At 47.4% G+C, this 20,783-nt stretch overlaps 4 protein-coding genes and 1 pseudogene across 6 annotated transcripts; 2 read left to right on the top strand and 3 right to left on the bottom strand.

Moving 5' to 3' along the window:
• Window positions 1-532: 532 nt before the first annotated feature.
• LOC120693462 (RNA-binding protein FUS-like) lies at window positions 533-4,159 on the bottom strand. 3 transcript variants are annotated; one of them, XM_039976907.1, is made up of 8 exons: window positions 3,851-4,159; window positions 2,558-2,638; window positions 2,391-2,479; window positions 2,228-2,302; window positions 1,981-2,099; window positions 1,690-1,902; window positions 1,535-1,603; window positions 533-1,081 (listed from the first exon to the last, which is right to left on the bottom strand). In XM_039976907.1, exons 1-8 carry the CDS (start codon window positions 3,974-3,976, stop codon window positions 900-902), a joined length of 954 nt encoding a protein of 317 aa, XP_039832841.1. In that variant the 5' UTR covers window positions 3,977-4,159; the 3' UTR covers window positions 533-899. The 3 variants fall into 3 exon arrangements, with proteins under 3 accessions (XP_039832841.1, XP_039832842.1, XP_039832840.1); XM_039976908.1 differs by having other exon boundaries at window positions 533-1,057; XM_039976906.1 differs by having other exon boundaries at window positions 533-1,105; window positions 3,851-4,156.
• Window positions 4,160-7,775: 3,616 nt separating this feature from the next.
• On the top strand, window positions 7,776-11,085 carry LOC120691493 (protein argonaute 18-like). The gene is made up of 8 exons (XM_039974568.1): window positions 7,776-8,048; window positions 8,995-9,075; window positions 9,154-9,242; window positions 9,330-9,404; window positions 9,535-9,653; window positions 9,733-9,981; window positions 10,070-10,138; window positions 10,558-11,085. Exons 1-8 carry the CDS (start codon window positions 7,923-7,925, stop codon window positions 10,710-10,712), a joined length of 963 nt encoding a protein of 320 aa, XP_039830502.1. The 5' UTR covers window positions 7,776-7,922; the 3' UTR covers window positions 10,713-11,085.
• A 649-nt stretch (window positions 11,086-11,734) lies between these two features.
• Window positions 11,735-13,083, top strand: LOC120688680 (annotated as a pseudogene).
• A 1,252-nt stretch (window positions 13,084-14,335) lies between these two features.
• On the bottom strand, window positions 14,336-15,980 carry LOC120688676 (beta-fructofuranosidase, insoluble isoenzyme 3-like). Its single transcript, XM_039971066.1, has 2 exons — window positions 14,632-15,980; window positions 14,336-14,542 (listed from the first exon to the last, which is right to left on the bottom strand). Exons 1-2 carry the CDS (start codon window positions 15,964-15,966, stop codon window positions 14,336-14,338), a joined length of 1,542 nt encoding a protein of 513 aa, XP_039827000.1. The 5' UTR covers window positions 15,967-15,980.
• Window positions 15,981-17,161: 1,181 nt separating this feature from the next.
• On the bottom strand, window positions 17,162-20,401 carry LOC120693471 (ankyrin repeat-containing protein At5g02620-like). The gene is made up of 2 exons (XM_039976920.1): window positions 18,490-20,401; window positions 17,162-18,414 (listed from the first exon to the last, which is right to left on the bottom strand). Exons 1-2 carry the CDS (start codon window positions 19,088-19,090, stop codon window positions 17,342-17,344), a joined length of 1,674 nt encoding a protein of 557 aa, XP_039832854.1. The 5' UTR covers window positions 19,091-20,401; the 3' UTR covers window positions 17,162-17,341.
• Window positions 20,402-20,783: the final 382 nt, after the last annotated feature.

Here is a 20,783-nt window from a genome sequence, read left to right as displayed (position 1 = left end):
ACCAATATCTTCACACCATCTATTGATTTACCTGTCATCGACAGCCTCAAGGAAACACTATTAAGGCGATTCATTATCACTGGAAGAAGTCGATTTTTAGATGAGAGAACTGATTCCTATTTGAGTCTACTCATGCCGAACAAAGAAATAAAACTGAACGTCTGCCTCAACACTTGTGAAAGGAAGGAGTAGAAGCAACTAAGCAAGAAAATAATTCTTTATTTTATTACAACATAAGATGGCAATTATTAGTAGAGAGAAATATGTGCTCTTCTACTGCTCGCGTGGAGATCGGACGGGAAGATATTAGTACGTATAAATAATTATTCAAAAAGCTGCACTAAAACGATTGTACTGGTGTTCGAATGATTGGCTGATATCATAAACCATGCTAATCTTGGCATCATAAGATACAGAACGAATGAGTACAGCTCACTTAGATCAGTTCTGGAGCTGATGCCTTACAGGTAACAAGCAAGAATAAGCTCAACAATTTCATGTAAAACGCAAAAACACAAAAGAAACTAAGCTCTGATGGTATCAACTATCATGAATACATTAATTTAAGCAAAATTGCACATGTCGAATGAACAATTTAACACAGGGGAAGAGTTTCCATCTGTTGATACTGCAGGCATGAACATAGGGCAGCATGCTCAGCATTTAAAGACCATTGGAAAACAACCAACCTCAGCTGCAGAAATATTGAAAGATGACAACATGATTAAACATGCAAATGCATTATGCTCACAACCAAACCTCACGCTCCGGGAAACAACATGGACCTCACATAACTGATGGCTTCCAACACAAATGCTCAGATAACTTATCTTTTCCCCTGATATTAATAAAGCATGCATTTTAGAAACACCAGAAGCCCATGGATTTTGCGCCTGCGCTCAGTTCCCTCGCCCGCGGCCACCCATTCTTCCCCTTCCACGGCCACCATAGCCCCTTCCACCCCCACCCCTGCCTCCTTCATAGCCCCCACCCCTGCCACCCTCGTAGCCTCTGCCCCTGCCACCCTCGTAGCCTCCGCCCCTGCCACCTTCATAGCCTCCGCCCCTGCCTCCTTCATAGCCACCACCCCTGCCTCCTTCATAGCCTGCAAAACCAACAATATTCAGAACAGCTTAAACTTATAGATAGTGGATCTAATCTTTCTATGTAGAGCAACAAATTATAATTATTGCTCACAAGTAGATACTAAAGAAATGCCTCAGTTAAGTGCAACAACATATCAAAGAACATAAAAATTGTTTACCATACACAAAGTATTGGAACCTACCGTAGAAGTGATCAAAGTCTAATTGTTTTATCTGACTGAGAATATGTTGGATTGTTGGTGCATTCGCATTATGATAGAGACACTAGCATATTCAATACAAAATACTTTCAACACATATAATATGAGGTTGGAAACATATAATATAACAATATTCAAAAAAATGAAATGGAATGATGGGCACTGCCATATCCAAAACATGCAATGTTTAGGAACATGGAAGGCGCGAGTTGGTTATAACAGGCATACCTCCACGGTAACCCCAGTTGCCTCTTCCACGCATACCACCACCTCGTCCTCGGCTATACCCGCCATTTTCTGTGTCAAAAAAAATCAAGATATGTTATCATCCAGGACTTCAAGCAAGATCAACAGTATAACAGAATGAAGACAGGATTCGGCACCTTGGTAATTTCCATATCTGCCTTGGTTGTAGCCGTATCCACCACCATACCCGCCTTGATTATCATAGCCGCCATACCCACCTTGATTATCATAATACCCGCCACCCTGATTGTACCCACCTTGGTTGTTTCCATATCCACCATAGCCTCCTCTACCCCAACCCCTTCCACGTCCACGGCCCCTTCCTCTGCCTCGACCCCGTGCATAGGAGTCTAAACAAAGCCAATGATTAAGAGATGATAGATAATCAACAAAAATACCCACATCAATGCGAAATATCACTGTTGTACCTTCATACTCAAGCTGCTGGTATTGGCCTTGTGCTCGGTGAGGTTGGCGCTGCGGCGGCGGTGCCTGCTGGAGGTGCTGCGGTTGCCTGTGCTGTTCGACATAAGCAGGAGCTTGGTACCTGTATAAAAATGAATTAATATTCCAACCCTCTTGTACAGTGCACAAGTACATTTTTTATCTTACAAGAGAAACTAATGACTGACACCAATAATCCTAAGGAATTAACTGAGGACACATGTAACTCACCCAGGGGTGTTCTTATCCAGCTCTCCAGGAGACAAGGTAATTGAAATCATTGAAACATGCCGAGTCATCTCCAGCCTGAAATTGGGCAAGCTTTAAAATAAGAAATGAAAATGGAACATGAGTGAGTATGAAAAATAATGTAGTAGAATGAGTAGAAACTTACGGGTGAAGGCCTTCTTCTATAGGTTCCCAGACATCAGTGATGCTGACAGAACTGATATTGGTATCCTGATGTAAACCAGGGATTCTTTTCTGTTTCAAATAAAGCTTGTCATATATGCTGGCCTTTACAAATGAAACAAAGATGATAGATGGGGATAAAAGAATTACCTTGATAATTTCTGCAACAGCAACAGACTTACTGATTGCCTGTCCCATGGCTTTCAAAACAATCTCTTTAATTCTCCGCTCCTGTTTATAAGGGAAAAAAAAAGTTAACTTAGATTAACAAGTAAACAGAAGCTGAGCTACACTGCACTACATTGTACATTGCCAATGAATTGTAAATGTAAAACATTATGGTACACCTGGAAAAAACAGAATAGGGGAATAATAATCGGCATGAGCATTGAAATAACAGAGTTCACAGCCATGCTTGAAATAAAAAAAAAACAAGAAAGTACAAACTATTAGTATCCTACCGAAGCATCACCAGTGGAGATCAAACCTTGGATCATTTGGCGCCTTGGTAGGGGCTGATTAAGCACAAGAAACACCCACAAAAGCCGTGCAAAAAACGCCTCCGACAGGTATCCTCATAATTTTAACGCAGTCCAAGCGTGGCACCTAGATAAACTAACAGCATGCACCACATTTCCAGAGCATCAACGACAGACGAGCAACAGACAACACAAAACTCCACATATAGCTTTACCAAGCTGCATTGCCATCCTAATGCTAAACCAAAAATACATCATGAAGGTATCAGATTGGTGCATTAACATCGACATTGTTAAAAAAAAACTCGATCGGGGGGTTGAAACGGTCCCCACCCGTGTTTCATTAAGAGGAAGCGACTGCCTCGGCTCTTAACCCGACCGAGAAACCCCCCGAACCCTGGCCCACCAGCGAGGGGGATTTTTTTACCCCACGGCATCGGAAATTCGCGTTCCCCAGGACTCGAACCCGCGCCGCGGGGGTGCCACCAGCCTCAGTCGACCAGTCGGTCGTAGAGGCCTTAGGCAACATCGACATTGTTCACACTGCATCGAACACACATGCTTTGCAATCCCAAAATCAGATGCATCAAACCAGTGAATTATCTGCTAAAAGCCTAACACTCAGAGATTCGATCAATTTGATTCAGATGAATCGGAACACCAACAAATAAGTAGCTCACTAAACCACTTCCCATGGGCACTTATGCATGACATCAAAATACAATTAGTTCACCAATCTCCACGCATGGCGTTCAAACCACAAAGGGAAAACCCAACCTCACATCGAACCGCAAAACTCGCTGTTTGAATCCACCTCTCAGGCCCAACGGTCCAAACCCACCTCTTCCATGCGCGCGGTTTCGAATCGGCAAGGAAACAGGGGACTCTAACGGAACGGCGCGCCATAAGAACGACGGAAAGCGACACGGCGGAGATGGGATAGCTGGGGTGGAAGGGCACGCACCTGGAGGAGGGAGGTGGCGTAGGAGACATAGTTGCGGATGAGGCCCTGCGCGGTGATGCGGATCTCGTTCTCCTCGATGGTCGCCGACTCGGTCCGTGGCCGCTCCACCCTCTGGTACCGGTCCATCTCGGCCGCCGGCGCAGACGCTCGTCGCCCGGCGGGTCGCGGGGGCACGGGATTCGCTAGGGGGAGGAGGAGGTTGCGGCGGCAGGGGCAGGGGACGGGAGGTTGCGGCGGCAGGGGCTAAAACCCTAGACGGAACCAACAAAACAAGGGCTCGGCGTGCACGAAATAGGCTTTTTATTTTCTTGGGGCGAGGAAAAATAGGAATGGTGTGAGAGTTCGATCCATAAATCTGCTGGACTTTCCCAGAGGTTTATGGCCCTCACGTTTCGGGCCGTTTCCTTCCGGTGAGGGTGGTGGCCGTAGATTCTAGAATCTAGAGACTCTGGAATTTGGAATGTGGTTATGGGCTTCGTGGGTTTTCTATATTTTATTATTATAATCATGTTATTATTCCAGAGTTGCCTCAAGTTTGTACCAAATTATTATCGACTACGGGTTTAGTTCCCAGTGTCTCTTCTAGTTAGATTTGTAGCTCATAAACATAACTTAATATATGATAAATAACTATGTCTCTCGAATTTATGGATCCTTATACGACATTTGGTATGGCTGTCATTTCTTCAAAAATAGCTCAGGTGGCTACGTCTCTCTAGTAAAGTTTATGTGATGGAGCTGAATCCGTTTTAAAAAAAATGTCTGGTGAAACAACTTCTCCGTTTTTTTTCATTAATAGATTGAAGAGGTGGAGCTGATGCAGCCTGTATTCTAGCTTCTATTGCGCAGTGTAAACCGTTTCTAGCTTTCGAAAATATGCTTCATACATGAAGTTGTTTCCAAAATATGGTTTTAGTACACATTTAGATAAAGCCATCTGTGAAGCTATTCCAAAAGTTCTGCTAAAAACGGCTCCCTCTAAGTTGTTTCTTCAAAATTTGGTGTTACTATGAGGTAGCCATCACCTCGATATAATTTTACAATCACAGGATTCTGTTTTTGCATTGCATCTATTACATCAATAGTCATTTTAGCGACAGCAAAAATTGACAAACTCTACTGTCTTAGAAAGAATCAAGGATGGAATTAACTTCTCTTTGTGTCCTAGTGGTAGAGAAACGTCTAGTTTTTGTTATTTCTCGCTCTTGAACTCCTCTTTTGTGGTGCTTTTTGACACGACTTGTAAATAACTTTATTTGGATGTTCAAGTTTTTTTTAATATGTAGGTAGCTCTCGTGCTAGTCCATTGTTTAAAAAAACTATATCTATAGTCATCTTATGCACACATAATATAAAATATCATTTGTTGGTGTTTTAACCGCCAGCCTACCTTCTAAGTAGAGATTATTTGGTGAGGAATCACCTGATCTGGAACATGCAAGCGAACGCGAGGACACAAGACACAAATTTAGATAGATTTGGACTGCTAGAGAAGCGTAATACTCTACATCCAGTTTGGGGTTCGTATATTACGCCCAATGCTTGGGTATTGTGTTACCCTAGTTTAGATTTGGGTTGGTTCTCTGTCGATCTAGGTAGGAAGCGTGATTTAGTGACTTACCTCTTGCAAGTCAATGTAACTTGCGCTAAAAGACAAAACTAAACACTATATTGATGCACTGTAGCAGTGACTGTAGCACCAACACTGTTGCGTGGGTACTGTTTGTTATTGTAGCACATGTATTGTTCATCCAGATCTCACCGTTGATCTTGATCGTGGGATGGACGGCTTTCAGGGGTGGTAAGTCACCACTACAGTGCTCGGTGACTTGCCTTCAGCAAGTCACTGAATCTGAATCCACTAGGTACCCAGCCCTTCTTTATATACTCCATGGTAGGATACTTAGTCGGTTACATAGTAGGAGTTCTAGTAGATTATAGAATAGTTCTAGTTGGAGTCCGACTACTTCCTTCCTTGTTGTTAGCTTCCTCGTAGGTACTCGGAGTTCTATCTCTGATATATTAACCATAATAATTCAAAACATCGCAGATTCTTGCATTTTTCTTCTATTGATAAATTCACATTCATATATCTGTTGTTGACCATCCTTTTATTATTAATTTAAATCTGTTGCACAATTTCATGTACCGCTTCCAACACACTTTCAAATATTACATATAATCTAATAGTTAGGAAACTTAAACTTTCATAATTAGAATATCAGATCGTCATATTGATGGTTTTAGCCCTGAATACAATATAGGTTGTGTATTATTTTGCAGTTTAAACTTAGCTGATCTTACTTCTACCATATATTAGAGAGCATTCTAAGTGGGAGAACACATTCAATGTTTACTAGACATAATAGCATCTAAATCGGTGCATCAAAAATTCATCAAAATATCTGAATAGATAGAACACACAAACATCTACTATCGTGCAAAGTTTGAAGTTGAACAAAAAATTGTGCAAAGGGAAACAAAATAAAAGAAATAAATTACGAGTTCAGCTATTAGTGGGTGATACTCAACCCATAGCTATTCAATTGTTGTTTTTTTACATATTACATATGTTTTTGTTCAATCTTAAAATTTGCATGATACTAGATGTTTGCGTGCTCTGTCGACTTATATTTTTGGATAATTTTTTGATAGACCAGTTTAGATATTATATTGTGTTTGAAATATGATAACATCTAAGAGCATCTCCAAGAGTCTTTCTAAATTTCACTCTCTAAAACATCATTTGGAGAGTCATAGCGAGAAATTCGAAATAGATGATAGCTATATTTAGGTAACCATTTAGAAAATTTCTTGGAGGCTATTTTTCCATCATAATCTTTATTTCTAACAATTAGGATGAATATGGAGAATCTCTTGGAGTTGCTCTAATACTGGATATGTTCTGTTCTAAGTGAATATATGCATCTGATTTATTGTCAATAAAAATAATAGCAAAGTAAAAATATTGAATCTAGAACTTACACTTGCCGGCTGTGGAGTCCCGCCCGTTTCATATATAGAAGAGTAAAGTTCATCACCGGTCTCTAAACTTATTCGGCTGTGTCATCCCGATCCCTAAACTCATAAATCGTCCGTTTAGATCCTCAAACTTGTTCGACTGTGTTATCCCAGTCCCTAAACTTAAAAAATCATCCGTTTAGGTTCTCAAATTTGTTTAATTGTGTCATTCCGATCCCTAAACTTGGTTTTGAGTCTCATCTGGATCAAAATAGGACGAAAAAACTCTATATTAAAAATAATTCATAACTTTTTATATGAACTAAAATGAAGATAAATTTTATATCAAAATTATAGCCCTACGGTCTACAATTTTATAGTTGTTTTTTTATTTGAAGACGTTTAGTATCCCAAAATTTAATATAATTTTAAATTTCAAAATCTATAGGCTTGCATCAATATTTTGAGACCCTAAATAATTTTAATTCAAAAACTTTTGAACTATAAAATTATAGATTGCGTCGAGGGCTACAATTTTGGTGTAAAATTTGTCTTAATTCGAGTTTATATGAAAAAATTATGAATTTTTTTTATATAGAGTTTTTAGATCATATAGTTTTGGCCTAGATGAGACTCAAAATTAAGTTTAGGGACCGGAATGACACAAATGAACAAGTTTGAGATTAAAACGGGTAGTTTCTAAGTTTAGGGATCAAGATGGCACAACCGAATAAGTTTGAAGAACAAGATAATACAGATGAATAAGTTTGAGAATCTAACCAAACAATTTGCAAGTTTAGAGACCGAGATGACAGAGCTGTATAAGTTTAGAAATATGCATATGATTTATTGTCAACAAAAATAATAACAAAGTAAAAATATTGTATCCAGAACTTACACTCGTCGGCCGCGGAGTCCCGCCCGTTTCATATATAGAAATAGAAATTTTGTGTACGCCGAGCACCTGTATCGTTGGCTCCGTCTAGGGTTTTAGCCCCTGCCGCCGCCAACCTCCCGGCCCTGCCCCCTGCCCCCTGCCGCCGCAACCTCCTCCTCCCCCTGTGAATCCCGTGCCCCCGCAATCCGTGCCACCACCGTACCGGAGGCCGAGATGGACCGGTACCAGAGGGTGGAGCGGCCGCGGACCGAGTCGGCGACCATCGAGGAGAACGAGATCCGCATCACCTCGCAGGGCCTCATCCGCAACTATGTCTCCTACGCCACCTCCCTCCTCCAGGTGAGTGCGCTTCCCCGCCGGCTATCCCATCGCCGTCGTGTCGGTTTTGTCCTTATGGCGCGCCGCTCTGTTCGAGTCCCCTGTGTCCTTGCTGTTTCGAATCGGCGCGCTTGGAAGTGGTGGGTTTGGACCGTTGGGCCTGAGAGGTGGATTCAAACAGCGAGTTTTGCGGTTTGATGTGAGGTTGTGTTTACCTTGTGTGGTTTCAACGCCATGCGTGGAGATTGACAAATGCCCATGGGAAGTGGATTAGTGAGCTACTTATTTTTGGGCGTTCTGATTCATCTGAATAAATTGACTCGGTCTGTAAGATTTAGCAGATAATTCACTGGAAATCTATTTTGATGCGTCTGATTTTGGGATTGCGAAGCATGGGTGTTCAATGCAGTGTGGACAATGTCGATGTTCATGCAACAATCTGATATCTTTAAGACGTATTTTTGTTTAGTATTAGGATGACAATGCAGCGTGGTAAAGCAATATGTGAAGTTTGGTGTTTTCTGTTGCTCGTTTGTTGTCAATGCTCTGGAAATGTGGTGCACGCTCTTAGTTCCATCTAGCTGCCATTAAATTATGTGGATGCCTGTAGGACTTTAGGTGCTTATAGTGTGATAAGTGGTCAATACAGATTGATTTTTTTAGGTGGCCACTTTTCTAAAGTTTGTTCAAAATGCTTCAGTAGAGCTAGTTGTTTGTACTCCATTGGCTTCTGTCGGGGTGTTTCTCGTGCTTAATCAGCGGCTACTGTGGCAAACAAATGATCCAAGGTTTGATTCCCACTGGTGATGCTTTGGTAGGATACTAAACATTTCTACTTTCTTGGCCTTTTCTAGCTTCAAGCCTGGCTGTTGTTTAGGTAGTATTGAAGGCTGTGAACTCTATTATTTCAATGCTCATGCCGATTATCATTCCCCTATATAATTTACCTTTTTCCCCTTATAACCAGGAGCGGAGAATAAAAGAGATTGTTTTGAAGGCCATGGGACAGGCAATCAGCAAGTCTGTTGCTGTTGCAGAGATTATCAAGGTAATTATTTTCTCTCCTTCTCTCATCTTTGTTTCATTTGGAAAGGCCACCATATATGACAAGCTGTATTTGAAACAGAAAAGAAATGCTGATTTGCATCAGGATACCAATATCAGTTCTGTCAGCATTACTGATGTCTGGGAGCCTATAGAAGAAGGCCTTGTCGTGTAAGTTTCTACTCATTCTACTATAATATTTTCATACTCATTCCTGTTCCATTTTCTTTTCTTATTTTAAAGCTTGCCCAATTTCAGGCTGGAGATGACTCGGCATGTTTCGATGATTTCAATTACCTTGTCTCCTGGAGAGCTGGATAAGAACACCCCTGGGTGAGTTACATGTGTTCCTCAGTTAATTCCTTAGGATTATTGGTGTCAGACATTAGTTACTCTTGTAAGATAAAAAATGTACTTGTGCACAATACAAGGGGGGTTGGAATATTAATTCATTTTTATACAGGTACCAAGCTCCTGCTTATGTCGAACAGCACAGGCAACCGCAGCGCCTCCAGCAGGCACCACCGCCGCAGCGCCAACCTCGCCGAGCGCAAGGCCAATTCCAACAGTTTGAGTATGAAGGTACAACAGTGATATTTCGTGTTGATGTGTGTATTTTCGTTGATTATCTATTGTCTCTTAAATCATTGGCTTTGTTTAGACTCCTATGCACGGGGTCGAGGTAGAGGAAGGGGCCGTGGACGTGGAAGGGGCTGGGGTAGAGGAGGCTATGGTGGTTATGGTGGATATGGAAACAACCAAGGTGGGTACAATCAGGGTGGCGGTTATTATGATAATCAAGGTGGGTATGGCGGCTATGATAATCAAGGTGGGTATGGAGGCTATGATAATCAAGGTGGGTATGGTGGTGGATATGGCTACAACCATGGAAGGTATGGAAACTACCAAGGTACGGAGTCCTGTCTTGATTCAGTTATACTGTTGATCTTGCTTGAAGTCCTGGATGATACTATATCTTGATTGTTTTTTTGACACAGAAAATGGTGGGTATAGCCGAGGACGAGGTGGTGGTATGCGTGGAAGAGGCAACTGGGGTTACCGTGGAGGTATGCCTGTTATAACCAACTCGTGCCTTCCATGTGCCTAAACGTTGCATGTTTTGGATATGACAGTGTGGCAGTGCCCATGATTTTGTTTCATTTTTAAATATTGTTATATGTTTGAAACCTCATTATAATGTGTTGAAAGATTTTGTAATGAATATTCTAGTGTCACTATCATAATGTGAATGCTCCAACATATTCAGTCAGCTAAAACAATTAGACTTTGACCACTTCTACAGGATTAGGTGCCAATACTTTGTGTGTGGTACACAGTTTTTATGTTTTGTTATGTTGTTGCATTTAACAGAGGCATTTCTTTAGTATCTACTTGTGAACACTAATTATAAATTTTTGCTCTGCATAGAAAGATTAGATCCACTGTGTATAAGTGGAAGCTGTTCTGAATATTGTTGGCTTTGCAGGCTATGACGGAGGCAGAGGAGGCTATGAGCAAGGCAGGGGCGGAGGCTATGAAAGTGGCAGGGGCGGTGGCTATGATGGAGGCAGGGGTGGGGGTGGAAGGGGCTATGGTGGCCGTGGAAGGGGAAGAATGGGGGGCCGCGGGCGAGGGAACTGAGCGCAGGCACAAACTTCATGGGCTTCTGGTGTTTCTTCAATGCATGCTTTATATAATCAGGGAAAAAAAGGATAAGTTATCTGAGCTGTCGGAAGCCATCAGTTATGTGTGAGGTCTCTGTTGTTTTCCCTGAGGGTGAGGTTTGGTTGTGAGCATAATGCATTTGCAAGTTTAATCATGTTGTCATCTTTCAATATTTCTGCTGCCGAGGTTGCTTGTTTTCCCAATGGTCTTTAAATGCTGAGCATGCTGCCCTATGTTCATGCCTGCTGTAGCAACAGATGGAAACTCTTCCCGTGTTAAATTGTTCAGTCTATTTTTGCAGTTTTGCTTCAATTAATGTATCCATGATGGTTGATACCGTCAGAGCTTAGTTTCTCTTGTGCAAATATTTTTGCGGCATACATGAAATTGTTGAGCTTATTTTTTCTAGGCATCAGCTGCATAATGCATAGGACTGATGGAAGTGAGCTGTACTCATCCTTTTCTGTATGTTTGCCAAGATTAGCATGTTTTATGATATCAGCCCATCACATACAACGCCGGTATAATCGTTTTAGTGCAACTTTTTGTATAATTGTTAGTACGTTTGATGATCCTGTAACGGCATGGATCGCATGGGTTATAGTGTTTCCTTAGGCTGTCATGACAGTTAAATAAGTAGACGGGGTGAATAAAAAAACTGGTGTGAGGAAGTGGTTAATTTTCACCTGAGTCAAAATTCATTTGTTGCCGCAGTTCAATCGAGGTTTGGAGCACCAATAATCTTATCAGTTTGATCAAAATTTCTCACGAATTTCAATCTAAAAGTGTGCGGTTAAGCCTTTCCATTCGAAGGACTACCTGTTGATAAGCATTTGTTGACTTCTGTTGATTATGTTTAATCATTCGTTTTATTCAAAAAAATTGAGAAAAAATAAAAATAATTAAGATATACTTTAAATATATACAATGATAAAATATATCATAACAAAATAAATAATATTTTCAAAAAAATTTTAGAATAAGACGAATGGTCAAATATGATCAGCAGAAGTCAACAAATGCTTATATTTTGGGACGGAGGTAGTAGTTGTTAAGTACAATAACTGGCAAGCTCTCGTCATTCTAGTTATCTTCAAACAACACACCCCTTAGAGCATCTCCAAGAGTGCCTAATAAATCTCTCCAATAATCAGTTTTGGACAAAAAATCGAAAAACAAAGGTCCAACAGTGCCCGATATCTGTTCCCAATTTTTTCACGTGCCCAATAAAAAAGCTATTCTGAGCCAAATTTGCTCTTCTCTCTGCACTCCCAATCCCTCCGTGAGAAAAAAAGGGCCACGTGGATGGAAGACGGAGGGGCAAGGAGGTGTCGTGCCTTTTTTCCACGAGAAATAAAATTGTTGGTACGTTACTATTTTTTGCTAGTTTGGCAAATTTTAAAGCACTATTGGAGAGGTGGGTATTTTTCATGCCTAAAATTTTTTTAGCAAGGTCCCAATACAGATATATTAGAACTAGAAAATTGGGCACTTTTGGAGCTCTTAGGTGCCTTCTACCGAGGGGGTGAGAAAGAAAAACTTATGATAATTAATTACAGAATAAAGAAAAATTCAAAATGCTAAGCATATACACATCTAGTACATATGTCAACTGCTGTCCTAATCCTAACTCGTCGTCAGTACTCTTTGCAACTTTTAATGTTAACAACTGAACAACTTTTTCTTTTTGTCTCTCCTGTCTTCTTGTCCTGACTTTGAGCACTTGAGCTAATCTGATTAGATTGAAAGCCGAGCCTGCAGCTAGAAAGGTTCTTTGTTCGATCTGTGGTTGCCAATCAAAGGATAGGGAGAGACGCATGGATCCGGCGCTTTACAAGGCGGCGACGCTGGGGAAGGTGGCGAGCCTGAGGAAGCTTGTGGATCCTGAGGATTCCAGTGCCCTCAGCTCCACGACGCCCCAGCTCAACACGGCGCTCCACCTCGCCGCCCTGCACGGCCAGGCCACGTTCGCCGGCGAGGTCCTGGACAGGAACCAGGAGCTGCTCGTCGCCCGGAACGACGACGGCGACACCCCGATGCACCTGGCGGCCAAGGCGGGCAAGCTGGAGGCGGCCGAGCAGCCCTCTGACCATGGCCAACAAGGCCGGCAACACTGCGCTGCACGAGGCGGTGCGGAACCGGAGGGGCCCCGTGGCGGAGGGCCTGCTCGACGCCGACCCCAGCCGCGCCTACGACCTCAACGAGCAGATGGAGTCGCCGCTGCACATGGCCGCCCGCGAGGGCCTCGTCCAGGTCGTCCGCAAGATATTCGACTTCACCTGGGTGCAGGGCCGTCAGCGGCACGGCCCTGCACCAGGCCGTGCTCGGCGGTCACACCAGTAAGTGAGCTGATCAGAAAGAGAAACACTTGTGTTCACGGCTTCACGCACACCAAGACCAAATTTCTTATAGCGCCCACTGTTTTTCGATGCATAGATCGTTGGCATCATGCTGGAGAAGCACATCTGGCTGCTGGACCTGACAGATTCCGACGGCAACAACGCGCTGCACTCGCAGGTGGTGGAGCTGCTGCTCAACAAGCAGGCGCAGCTGGCCTACAAGCCCAACCGGGAGCGGGAGCGGCAGTCCCCGCTGCACGTCGCCGCGCACTACGGCTCGACGGCGGCCATCAAGGCGCTGCCCCGACGTGGCCGAGATGGTGGACAGCCGCGGCCGCAACGCCTTCCACGTCTCCGTCGCCAGCGGCAAGACGAACGCGCTCAGGTGCCTGCTCCGCCGTGTACGCCCCGCGGAGCTGCATGCTCAACCGTGTCGACAACGACGGCGACACGCCTCTCCACCTCGCCGCCAAGATGAGCCGCATACAGTCGGCGCTGCTTTATATGGGCTTGGCAGGACCCCATCAGGTTCAAGGTCGACCAACTCTTGTGGGGCCACAGGCTCACCGTCATCGCCAGCCTCGCCATGCTCGTCTCGCTCATGACCGCCGTTTATATCACCGTAGATCCCGAATCACGGTGGCCGGCCTACATCGTCATCGTCATCGGCGTGAGCACTCCGGCCGTCGTCTTCCTAATGCTGGGCAAGGAGGTGATTTTCGTGCCGATGTAAAGAAACAAACTGTATGCATGGCCACGATGGTTAGAAAATTCCAAAATATATGTCGTTTTAATTTTTCTCATAAGTCAATTTTTTTTTGACTTTTACCAAGACATATTTCTTTGGATTAATTGACGTTGTATACATGAGCAATAGTTTAGCGACCGGAGGGAGTGTTTGCACAATCCCTTATGTTAATTGATCAATGTTCTGAATAGAAAGCTGATAGTGGAAGTTATAGCCAGATATAACAGACTATAGCCGGCTATAACGAGCTATTTCTACCAGTGGTAGCTCTCAAAAAAACTATAGCCGAATATAGTGGCAGCTATAGCTGGCTATTTAAAACCTCGTAATTGATAGCAACTCAAGATAGAAAAAGTGTTTCGTCAAAATGTAAAAGAAATGTGGGCAAAATTACAAGTGAAACTACTAGAATATAAGCTAGGTACTAATAAAGTTATTACACGACTCATCACATATAAAAAATCATCTAGCTATGCACATATCCACATCAGATCGGTGCGCCCAGACGGGTCTCATCTGCTCGTCGGTTCTGTCGTGTCGCTGGTGATGTTGGCCGACCACATCTCGTACGCATTCAGGTGTGTGACCTTGATGTCCGACTCGCCGTTGTTGAACACGAAGAGGCGCGCCTTCTCGCCGACGGCCTTGGTCGGGTACACCCTCGACAGGATGCACGTCTTGCCGTGCGCACCAAAGCTCTCCACCACCGAGTGGTCAATCTGCACGCGTGCATTCAGGCCACGATCAAGACATCGATTGCTATACGAAAATCACATGATTATTCAGACAAACCAAGTAATCCACGTACCAGAGTCCTTAGAGCGATCTTGCCGCCGGCCTTGGCGATGTCGACGTCGACGAAGGCGGCGAAGGTGGGCTTGTAGAGGTTGTCGGCGTGCGACGACATGGACGGGTCGTTGCACATGAGCACGACGTGCTTGCCGCCGTCGCCGCCCTTGAACACCCTGAAGAACACGGCGGTGCGCTCCTCGCGGTCGTCGGACGCGAGCACCCACAGCCCGAACGGCCCGACGCCGCCCCTGGCGTCCGCGCCGCGGGCCGCGCACACCGCCTGCGCGTCCGTGCCGCGCCACGCCGGGTCGAACGGCTCGGCCTTGTCCAGGTCCGCCACCTGGAACGCCGCCTCCACGTCGGCCTGCGCAGCCGACGCGAGCCCCGCGACCTCGAAGTGCTGCCCGGCGCCGACGAGCTTGTCCGTGACGTTGACGTGGCCGCCGCGGAGGGACTCGATCTCGGCGACCGGCCACTGCACGAGCTGCTTGCCGTCGGAGGAGAGCCAGACCTTCCTCGGGACGGCCTGCACGCCGGCCCAGCCCTTGCGGATGTCGTCGTCGGTGGAGTCCGACTCGTTGGCCCACCCCCACAGGATGCGCCGCTGCTTCGCCGTGTCGAGGAACGTCTTGGACGCGTAGAAGTTGCCGTAGTCGTAGCGGAGGCCGTCGTTGCCGTCGGCGAGCGCCGCGTCGGGCACGTACGTGTCCGTGGCGTGGTCGTACTCGCCGAACGTGTAGTACTCGAACCGCGTCAGGTCGAGGCTCACCTTGAGCACGTGCTTGGTGCCGCCGGCGACGCCCGGGGAGGTGACGGGGTAGAAGTCCGGGCACTCCCACATGCCGGTATCGCCGGAGTGCAGAGCGCGGTTGGCCGGCGCCCACTGCTTGAAGTCCCTGCTGCGGTAGAGCATGGCGAGGCCCCGGTGGTTGTCCTTGGTGCCGATCACCAGCCGCCAGAGCCCGTCGGGGCCCTGCCACGCCGTCGTCGGGTCGCGGAACGCGGTGGCGTTCATCCCCGGCCCCGGCGCGATGACGGGGTTGTAGTCCGGTTTGACCCACTCCCGGAGGTACGGGTCGGAGAGGTCCTTGGGGTAGGCCACGTTCTGCACCTGCCGGTTCTGGCCGTCGATGCCGGTGTACATGATGACCGGCGTGCCGTCCGGGAGCACGGTCGCGGAGCCCGACCAGCAGCCGTTGACGTCGAACGGCGCCGTGGGGTAGATCGCCGGCGGGAGCATGATCCAGTCGACGAGGTCCGTCGACACGGCGTGCGCCCACACGATGTTGCCCCACACCGCGCCCTGGGGGTTGTACTGGTAGAACAGGTGGTACACGCCCTTGTAGTACATCACGCCATTAGGATCTGCGCGTACAAGAACACGATCTCGACCGTTAATTAGCCTCTCCTCCGATGTTAACGAGCAGAAAGAACATGGAGGGATCAAAACGTTGTTACATCTTGGCGCAAGCTTGAGATTCTTACCGTTGATCCAGTGTTTGGGAGGCTGGAAGTGGTAGCCGGTGCGGAGCCCGTCGTCGGCGGGCGACGGTTGCGGCGACGGCGCCTCCGCCGCGCGGCACGAGGGCGGCGCCGGCGAGAGCAGCGCGAGCAGCAGGAAAACCACCCATGTGCCAAGTCCTGATCGCCATGTCGAATCGAAAGCAAACTACTCGTTTCTATGCTGAGGAGACGAGGAGTACGAGGAAGAAAGGTGCGCGTACGTGCCTATTTATATCGGCCAGGAAGATGCGCTGACAAACTTCCTGTCGGATTAGGGTACGTGTGTTTGGATAACTATATGGATTAGGCCGGTACATGTAGTGTACTGGATAAATACAAAGATTGAGATTTCTTTTTTTTTTCTGAGAGAGAACGCGGCGACGAGGACTGGTAGAAATTGACGGGTGTGATCCCGAGTCGGCCCGAGCTGGTACCGATGATATATTTATCCTCGTGTAATGTCAGCAAGTTGTACGAGCTGCTACTCTCTCCATTTCAAATTGTAAGTTATTTTAGCTTTCTTGTAAAGTCCAATTTAACTAAAATTAGGGGATGGCATAGTTTTAACACTTCGAGATTAGATTGATAAAGCAAGGCAGACGAAAAGGAACTATCAACTAAAATAATTTATTTGAAATCTCTTGGAACATAGGGACCGTTGGACGTTCCGGGGGTTCTCTAAATTTTGAGTTTGTATAGAGTCAAAATAAGAATTATTCAAACAATTGAAAAGAAAAGGGCAATGGGCCGAACAGCCTAAATAGCCTTTCCACTTCCGCACCACATTCACAACCCAAGTCGACTCCGGCCAGGCCGCCATGGGCTCATGGTTCTCCTTTTTCTCTGCGGTGCGCCGCGCGCGTGCCAGGCCCTCTGCTAGTCTGCTCGCCCCTCGTATTCCTCGGTGCTACTTCGGACGCGGGCCGCGGCGTGATGGCGTGAGTGGAGATGGCACATATTGATGACTAGTACTGTACTAGTAGCTACAGAGGGCCAGCGGCGCGAAGATAACTGAAGATTGTCAGAGCAAACCAGTCTCAAGCTTCAGACATGCTTATTCTCATTTTTGACATGGTCTGATGGGGAGTTCCATAAAATTTAATCTACAAATGAACAACATATTTATATATTTCTACAAATCGCTCGTCAGCTTGTGCATCTGGCACAAGTTTTTTTTTTCTCGAAAATTCATCTGGCACACGTTGATGAATTGGGTCTGGCAGTTATAGCGGCACGAAGATCACATCCCTACCCAGCATGAGGACGACGACGGCCGGGGTGCTCACGCCGATGGCGATGACGACGTAGGCGGGCCACCGTGATGTGGGCGCCACGGTGATGTACACTGCGGTCATGAGCGAGACGAGCATGCCGAGGCAGGCGATGATGGTGAGCCTGTGACCCCACAGGAGCTGGTCAACCTTGAACCTCACGGGGTCCTGCCATGCCCAGATGAAGCAGAAGACGACGACGATGGAGCTGCACATGGCGACGGTGTTGGAGATGACGAAGATCTTGAAGGCGGTGTTGTGGCCGTGGAGCGCGATGCCCTTGGTCTGGTCGTAGCCGCCGGGCATGGTGAAGGTGGCGGCGAAGGTGACGGTGGCGATGAGCGTGGCGACGAGGATGTAGGTCTCGACGATGCGCTCAAAGTACTTGTCGTTGGAGCCCCGGCGGCTGGGGTAGGTGGCGAGCGGCGGCAGCTGCTGCTTGCGGCACCTCTTGAGCTCCTGGTGCTTGAGCTGCTTCCAGAGGTACATCTCGTAGGCGTCCATCTCGCCCGTGTGCAGCTTCATCTCCACGAGGCTGCGCGCGGTCTGGCCGGCGTGGTTGCGGACGCAGGGGTCGACGCGGCGGTCCTTGAGCAGCAGCAGCGCGCAGTGGACGCGGCTCCTCTTGGCGGCGACGTGCAGGGGCGCGTCGCCGTGGCTGTCGACGCGGTTGAGCAGCTCCGCGGGCCGGACGCGGCGGAGCAGGCACCGGAGCGCGTTCGCCTTGCCGCTGTCGACGGAGGCGTGGAAGGCGTTGCGGCCGTAGCTGTCCACCATCTCGGCCACGTCGGGGCAGTGCCGGAGCAGCGCCTTGATGGCGTCCGTCGAGCCGTAGTGCGCGGCGACGTGCAGCGGGGACATGCCGTGGAGGTTGCGCCTGTAGGCCAGCTCCGTCCGCTTCTTGAACAGCAGCTCCACCGCCCGCTGGTGGTCCTTCTGCGCCGCGTAGTGCAGGGCGTTGTTGCCGTCGGAGTCCGTCAGGTCGATCAGCTCCGGCCGCTTCTCCAGCAGGATCTCCACGATCCCTGTCCTCTTGCATCATCATATCGATGTGCAATGGATGCAACAATTCTGTGATTTTTCAAAAAAAAAGTGCTTACGGTGGTGGGTGCCGAGCACGGCCTGGTGCAGGGCGGTGCCGCTGAGGGAGACGGAGGGCAGGAACTCCTGGCCGACCCAGGTGTAGTCGACGATCTTCTGGACGACCTGGACGAGGCCCTCGCGGGCGGCCATGTGCAGCGGGGACTCCATCCGCTCGTTGAGGTCGTGGCCGCGGCTGGGATCGGCGTCGAGCAGGGCCTCCGCCACGGCGCCCCTCCGGTTCCGCACCGCTTCGTGCAGCGCGGTGTTGCCGGCCTTGTTGGTCATGACCAGAGGGCTCTTCCGGTCCTGCGGCCAGGCCAGGGCGTGGCTGATGAGCAGCTGCGCCACCTCCAGCTTGCCCGCCTTGGCCGCCAGGTGCAGCGGCGTGTCGCCGTCGTCGTTCCGGGCGACGAGCAGCTCCTCGTTCTTGTCCAGGACCTCGCCGGCGAACGCGGCGTGGCCGTGCAGGGCGGCGAGGTGGAGCGCCGTGTTGAGCTGGGGCGTCGTGGAGCTGAGGACACTGGGATCCTCCGGATCCACCAGCTGCCTCAAGCTCGCAACTTTCCCCTGCGTCGCCGCCTTGTACAACGCCGGATCCATACGTCCCTCGCTATCCATGCCTTGGTAACTACGATCGAGGTCTCCCTACTGTCAATCTGATCTAAGCAAGATCGATTTCAGGACAAGAACAACAGGGGCGGGGCGAAAAGGTAGTCCACTAACAAGGAGCGATGATAACATGCACGCCCTGAACTTTCCAGCATGCACACCCTGAACTTTCCAGCATGCTGGGATGCTTTTGTAACATACAAGAACAAATTACTTGCAAATCAACCTTGGTATATTCCAGTTTTGCTACTACTGCTGTATGTGCAAGAATGCTTAGCCCAAATCGGCTAAGTTTGGTATCTGCACTTTCTCGCTCGAAGTATGATGCCATCAACTTATCCTTCTGTTAAGCTTTAGGCTTTAGCATCAACGAACATCCTATACAAATTATAGGACAGAAAACAATAACTGAACAATCAGCTTAGCCCTGTCTGGCACCACTTATTTCCTGCTTAAAAATAAGTTGCAAGCGGTGTCAAACACCTAGTAGCTTTTTTTGACCTCACTTATGGGTCCCACAAACTGCAATAAAGAATCTGCATATGGGCTCCATTCATCCACCTGCTCACTACAGCGGAGGGAATCAAGTGCAGATATTTTACTTTTTCCTTTTTTTAACCAACTTGGCATCGGTGCACCTACAAGCATCGCTGCTAGAATTTTTGGCACAGGCATCGCCGGCTGCAAAGCGCCCTCCGTGCAGCACCGCTCCCGATTTGTGCCACGTGGCTATAAAATGTATCCAACGGCATATGGCAGACGCGGCTCCGGATGCTGCGATTCGATCTTCGCGGCTAGACGCAGCGCTAGCTCGGCTCAGAAAACGTGCGGCTTTTGGCTCCGAGCAAGTGGCAAGCAAGATGCAATCGCTCCTCTATCCTCTCGTCGTCGCATCTCGTCTCCGTAGACCGCAGCCGCCGCTGGCACCGTTCACCGCTTCGCCCTCTGTCGTTCGCCGCTTCCGACTCCGCTGACTGCTGCCGCCGCTTGCTGCCTCCGCCTCCGCCTCCACCGGCTGCCGCCGGAGCCATTTGCTGCCTCCGACTCCGCTGACCGCCGTCTCTACCTCTGCCTCAATCATTAGTCACCGTCTGGATGGTGAGACCAAATGTATGATACACCAGGAGAACACTTTTCTTTGTTCGATATGATGCATCAGTTCAGCAGTTGATGTTTTGTCCTATAAGCTGAATCATGCGACTTCAGAAGTGGTACCATATACATGTTGAATAAATGATAAGTGCTATCGTTCACTGCTTGTGATCGAGATGTTCTAAGTTATAACTGCCTATTATGCGATACTTATGTCAACTAGGTATCATGTTTATATTTTTTCAGGGATCCATGAACCAAATGGTTGATAGGAAAACTAACTCATACAGGATTCAGAAACCATCTGCAGCAATTGTGAAAGGATTGCGACAGGCAATAATGCTGTTTAATTTCGATGCATTCCTTTTGCTGCCGTGGGTGATACAATTGAGAATGGATATTGGAAATTTCAGAATGGACGCTCAATGCATTGCACTGGATCGAGTGTTTCCTGATGATATTCCAGGTTCCTAATTGGAAGTCATGTCATCAAAGTACGAAATAGTAGAAGAACTGTCTTTCATATTAAAGTACGGAATGAACGCTCTTTGGATGTAAGCTGCTCCAATGGTAGAACTGTCGTTCATATTGAAGTACGTAATCATGGCAT

The sequence above is a fragment of the Panicum virgatum genome, chromosome 9N, assembly GCF_016808335.1.
Source record: "Panicum virgatum strain AP13 chromosome 9N, P.virgatum_v5, whole genome shotgun sequence".
Classification (NCBI taxonomy): Eukaryota; Viridiplantae; Streptophyta; class Magnoliopsida; order Poales; family Poaceae; genus Panicum; species Panicum virgatum.
This window is presented reverse-complemented; position numbering and strand designations above follow the sequence as displayed.

Bases quoted from the DNA above. Each gene is read 5' to 3' on its own strand.
- LOC120688676 (XM_039971066.1), bottom strand. From the start codon at position 15,966: ATGTACTACAAGGGCGTGTACCACCTGTTCTACCAGTACAACCCCCAG. The intron at 14,543-14,631 runs GTACGTGGATTA...GCACGCGTGCAG, and splicing joins AGATCGCTCTAAGGACTCTG to ATTGACCACTCGGTGGTGGA.
- LOC120693471 (XM_039976920.1), bottom strand. From the start codon at position 19,090: ATGGATAGCGAGGGACGTATGGATCCGGCGTTGTACAAGGCGGCGACG. The intron at 18,415-18,489 runs GTAAGCACTTTT...GCAAGAGGACAG, and splicing joins CGTGCTCGGCACCCACCACC to GGATCGTGGAGATCCTGCTG.
- LOC120693462 (XM_039976906.1), bottom strand. From the start codon at position 3,976: ATGGACCGGTACCAGAGGGTGGAGCGGCCACGGACCGAGTCGGCGACC. The intron at 2,639-3,850 runs GTGCGTGCCCTT...CCTTATAAACAG, and splicing joins ACGCCACCTCCCTCCTCCAG to GAGCGGAGAATTAAAGAGAT. The intron at 1,106-1,534 runs GTATGCCTGTTA...TTGGTTTTGCAG, and splicing joins CAACTGGGGTTACCGTGGAG to GCTATGAAGGAGGCAGGGGT.
- LOC120691493 (XM_039974568.1), top strand. From the start codon at position 7,923: ATGGACCGGTACCAGAGGGTGGAGCGGCCGCGGACCGAGTCGGCGACC. The intron at 9,243-9,329 runs GTAAGTTTCTAC...GCCCAATTTCAG, and splicing joins ATAGAAGAAGGCCTTGTCGT to GCTGGAGATGACTCGGCATG. The intron at 10,139-10,557 runs GTATGCCTGTTA...TTGGCTTTGCAG, and splicing joins CAACTGGGGTTACCGTGGAG to GCTATGACGGAGGCAGAGGA.